Genomic DNA, 3,653 nt, shown 5'->3' with positions numbered 1-3,653 from the left:
CGTTTTGAAGCATCTGCTTGGCGTTCTTATGACAGACAGAAAACATCCAGGACAGGTTCTCTAAGCTCCTAGAACTCGTTAGAACCCTTCTCGAGATGCCTTCACACGATCCTGTTGTTGATCTACTACAACACAATGAGGAGATGACATAGCGGAGTCAATCACCACCTTCCGGAGACACCTGAAACCCCACCTCTTCAAGGAATACCTAGGATAAAGCAATCCTTCTGCCCCCCCCCCCTTAAAAGATCTGATGCACTATTGTAAAGTGGCTGTTCCACTGGATGTCATAAGGTGAATGCACCAATTTGTAAGTCGCTCTGGATAAGAGCGTCTGCTAAATGACTTAAATGTAAATGTAAAATAACCCTAATTTATGTCTTGTTATAACACAATGAAGAGATGACATGTTATATTAGGGTTATGTCTTGTTATAACACAATGAAGAGATGACATGTTAAATTATGGTTATGTCTCGTTATAACACAATGAAGAGATGACATGTTAAATTAGGGTTATGTCTTGTTATAACACAATGAAGAGATGACATGTTATATTAGGGTTATGTCCTGTTATAACACAATGAGGAGATGACATGTTATATTATGGTTATGTCTCGTTATAACACAATGAAGAGATGACATGTTAAATTAGGGTTATGTCTTGTTATAACACAATGAAGAGATGACATGTTATATTATGGTTATGTCCTGTTATAACACAATGAAGAGATGACATGTTATAATAGGGTTATGTCTTGTTATAACACAATGAAGAGATGACATGTTAAATTAGGGTTATGTCTTGTTATAACACAATGAAGAGATGACATGTTATATTAGGGTTATGTCTTGTTATAACACAATGAGGAGATGACATGTTATAACATGGTTATGTCTTGTTATAACACAATGAAGAGATGACATGTTAAATTAGGGTTATGTCTTGTTGTTCTGGTAACAACGTTCTGGCTGTTTATGTTTAACATTCAGGGAATGTTCCCCTAACACTAATGCCAAAACATGCTTAACTACTTCACAGGAGGTTTTTGCTAACACACTGTACATACAGTATTCCCGTAACTACCAGAAAACTGGGCAATAAAACACCAGGGAAACTTTACCTGAAAACATTACATGAATGCTCTCTCTCCCGAGAATTGATAGCTAGGGGGGTCTAGCTCTGGTGTAGCAAGAGAAATACAGGGAGAGGGACGAGCCACAGAAAATTATGTCAGAAAGAGAGTTATATTCTGGGTGCACACCTGCAGCCTCTGCTGGGTTTACACAGTGTGTGTGTGTGTGTGTGTGAAAAAGACAGAGATAGATGGTGTGTGAGCGTCGGTGCGGGGGCTGGCTGGACGCCGGGCAGAGCGGGGTTGAGGGGACTAGTGATCTGGCATCAGCGCTCCGGGTGCTTCCACTGTAAACAGAGACATGGGAAACACCAGCCCTGTTTACATCAACCATCTCCCAGCTTCACTGAGCCCCAGACCTCTCCCCAGCCCTATGCAGCCCCAGACCTCTCCCCAGACCTTTCCCCAGCTATATGCAGCCCCAGACCTCTCCCCAGACCTCTTCCCAGCCCTATGCAGCCCCAGACCTCTCCCCAGACCTCTTCCCAGCCCTATGCAGCCCCAGACCTCTCCCCAGACCTTTCCCCAGCTATATGCAGCCCCAGACCTCTCCCCAGCCCTCTCCCCAGCCCTATGCAGCCCCAGCCCTCTCACAAGCTATATGCAACCCCAGACCTCTTCCCAGCCCTATGCAGCCCCAGACCTCTCCCCAGCCCTATGCAGCCCCAGCCCTCTCCCCAGCCCTATGCAGCCCCAGACCTCTCCCCAGACCTCTCCCCAGCCATATGCAGCCCCAGCCCTCTCCCCAGCCCTATGCAGCCCCAGACCTCTCCCCAGCCATATGCAGCTCCAGACCTCTCCCCAGCTATATGCAGCCCCAGAACTCTCCCCAGCGATATGCAGCCCCAGACCTCTCCCCAGCTATATGCAGCCCCAGACCTCTCCCCAGCCCTATGCAGCCCCAGCCCTCTCCCCAGCCATATGCAGCCCCAGACCTCTCCTCAGCCATATGCAGCCCCAGACCTCTCCCCATCTATATGCAGCCCCAGCCCTCTCCCCAGCCATATGCAGCCCCAGCCCTCTCCCCAGCTATATTCAGCCCCAGACGTCTCCCCAGCTATATGCAGCCCCAGACCTCTCCCCAGCTTCACTGAGCCCCAGACCTCTCCCCAGCTATATGCAGCCCCAGACCTCTCCCCAGCCCTATGCAGCCCCAGACCTCTCCCAAGCCATATGCAGCCCCAGACCTCTCCCCAGCTATATGCAGCCCCAGACCTCTCCCCAGCCCTATGCAGCCCCAGCCCTCTCCCCAACCCTATGCAGCCCCAGCCCTCTCCCCAGCCCTATGCAGCCCCAGACCTCTCCCCAGCCCTATGCAGCCCCAGACCTCTCCCCAGCCATATGCAGCCCCAGACCTCTCCCCAGCTATATTCAGCCCCAGACGTCTCCCCAGCTATATGCAGCCCCAGACCTCTCCCCAGCTTCACTGAGCCCCAGACCTCTCCCCAGCTTCACTGAGCCCCAGACCTCTCCCCAGCTATATGCAGCCCCAGACCTCTCCCCAGCCATATGCAGCCCCAGACCTCTCCCCAGACCTCTCCCCAGACCTCTCCCCAGCTATATGCAGCCCCAGACCTCTCCCCAGACGTCTCCCCAGCCATATGCAGCCCCAGGGGTGCTGGGGGAAGGTTCAGGGCTGGGGTTGGGGTGCTGGGGGAAGGTTAAGGGCTGGGGTTGGGGTGCTGGGGGAAGGTTCAGGGCTGGGGTTGGGGTGCTGGGGGAAGGTTCAGACCTCTCCCGGGCTCTGTACCCCAGCCCTGTACCCCAGCCCTGTACCCCAGTCCCACTAAACCCTTTTCACAGCCCTATACCCCAGTTCTATACCGCAGCCCTATTCACCAGCCCCACTAAACCCTATCCAATTCACCAGCCCCATTATACCCCATCCACCGTATCAGCCCCATTATACCCCATCCACCGTATCAGCCCCATTAAACCCCATCCACCGTATCAGCCCCATTAAACCCCATCCACCGTATCAGCCCCATTAAACCCCATCCACCGTATCAACCCCATTAAACCCCATCCACCGTATCAGTCCCATTAAACCCCATCCACCGCACCAGCCCCCATTAAACCCCATCCACTGCACCAGCCCCACAAAACCCCATCCACCGTATCAGCCCCATTATAGCTAGTGCATTGTGGATGGGGATAGAGGCTTGCAGCTAGCTAGTGAATTGTGGATGGGGTTGGAGGCTTGCAGCTAGCTAGTGCATTGTGGATGGGGTTGGAGGCTTGCAGCTAGCTAGTGCATTGTGGATGGGGATAGAGGCTTGCAGCTAGCTAGTGCATTGTGGATGGGGATAGAGGCTTGCGGCTAGCTAGTGCATTGTGGATGGGGATAGAGGCTTGCAGCTAGCTAGTGCATTGTGGATGGGGTTGGAGGCTTGCAGCTAGCTAGTGCATTGTGGATGGGGTTGGAGGCTTGCAGCTAGCTAGTGCATTGTGGATGGGGATGGAGGCTTGCAGCTAGCTAGTGCATTGTGGATGGGGATAGAGGCTTGCAGCTAGCTAG

The 3,653-nt window shown here is 52.5% G+C and overlaps 1 protein-coding gene across 1 annotated transcript; it reads left to right on the top strand.

The window, feature by feature from the left end:
- The first annotated feature begins 1,436 nt into the window (after positions 1 to 1,436).
- Positions 1,437 to 3,098, top strand: LOC129817905 (uncharacterized). The gene has a single exon (XM_055873503.1). The coding sequence runs from the start codon at positions 1,437 to 1,439 to the stop codon at positions 3,096 to 3,098; it is 1,662 nt and encodes a 553-aa protein (XP_055729478.1).
- The last annotated feature ends 555 nt before the right edge of the window (positions 3,099 to 3,653 follow it).

This window comes from Salvelinus fontinalis, chromosome 20 (assembly GCF_029448725.1).
Source record: "Salvelinus fontinalis isolate EN_2023a chromosome 20, ASM2944872v1, whole genome shotgun sequence".
Lineage (NCBI taxonomy): Eukaryota > Metazoa > Chordata > Actinopteri > Salmoniformes > Salmonidae > Salvelinus > Salvelinus fontinalis.
This window is presented reverse-complemented; position numbering and strand designations above follow the sequence as displayed.

Bases quoted from the DNA above. Each gene is read 5' to 3' on its own strand.
- LOC129817905 (XM_055873503.1), top strand. From the start codon at position 1,437: ATGGGAAACACCAGCCCTGTTTACATCAACCATCTCCCAGCTTCACTG.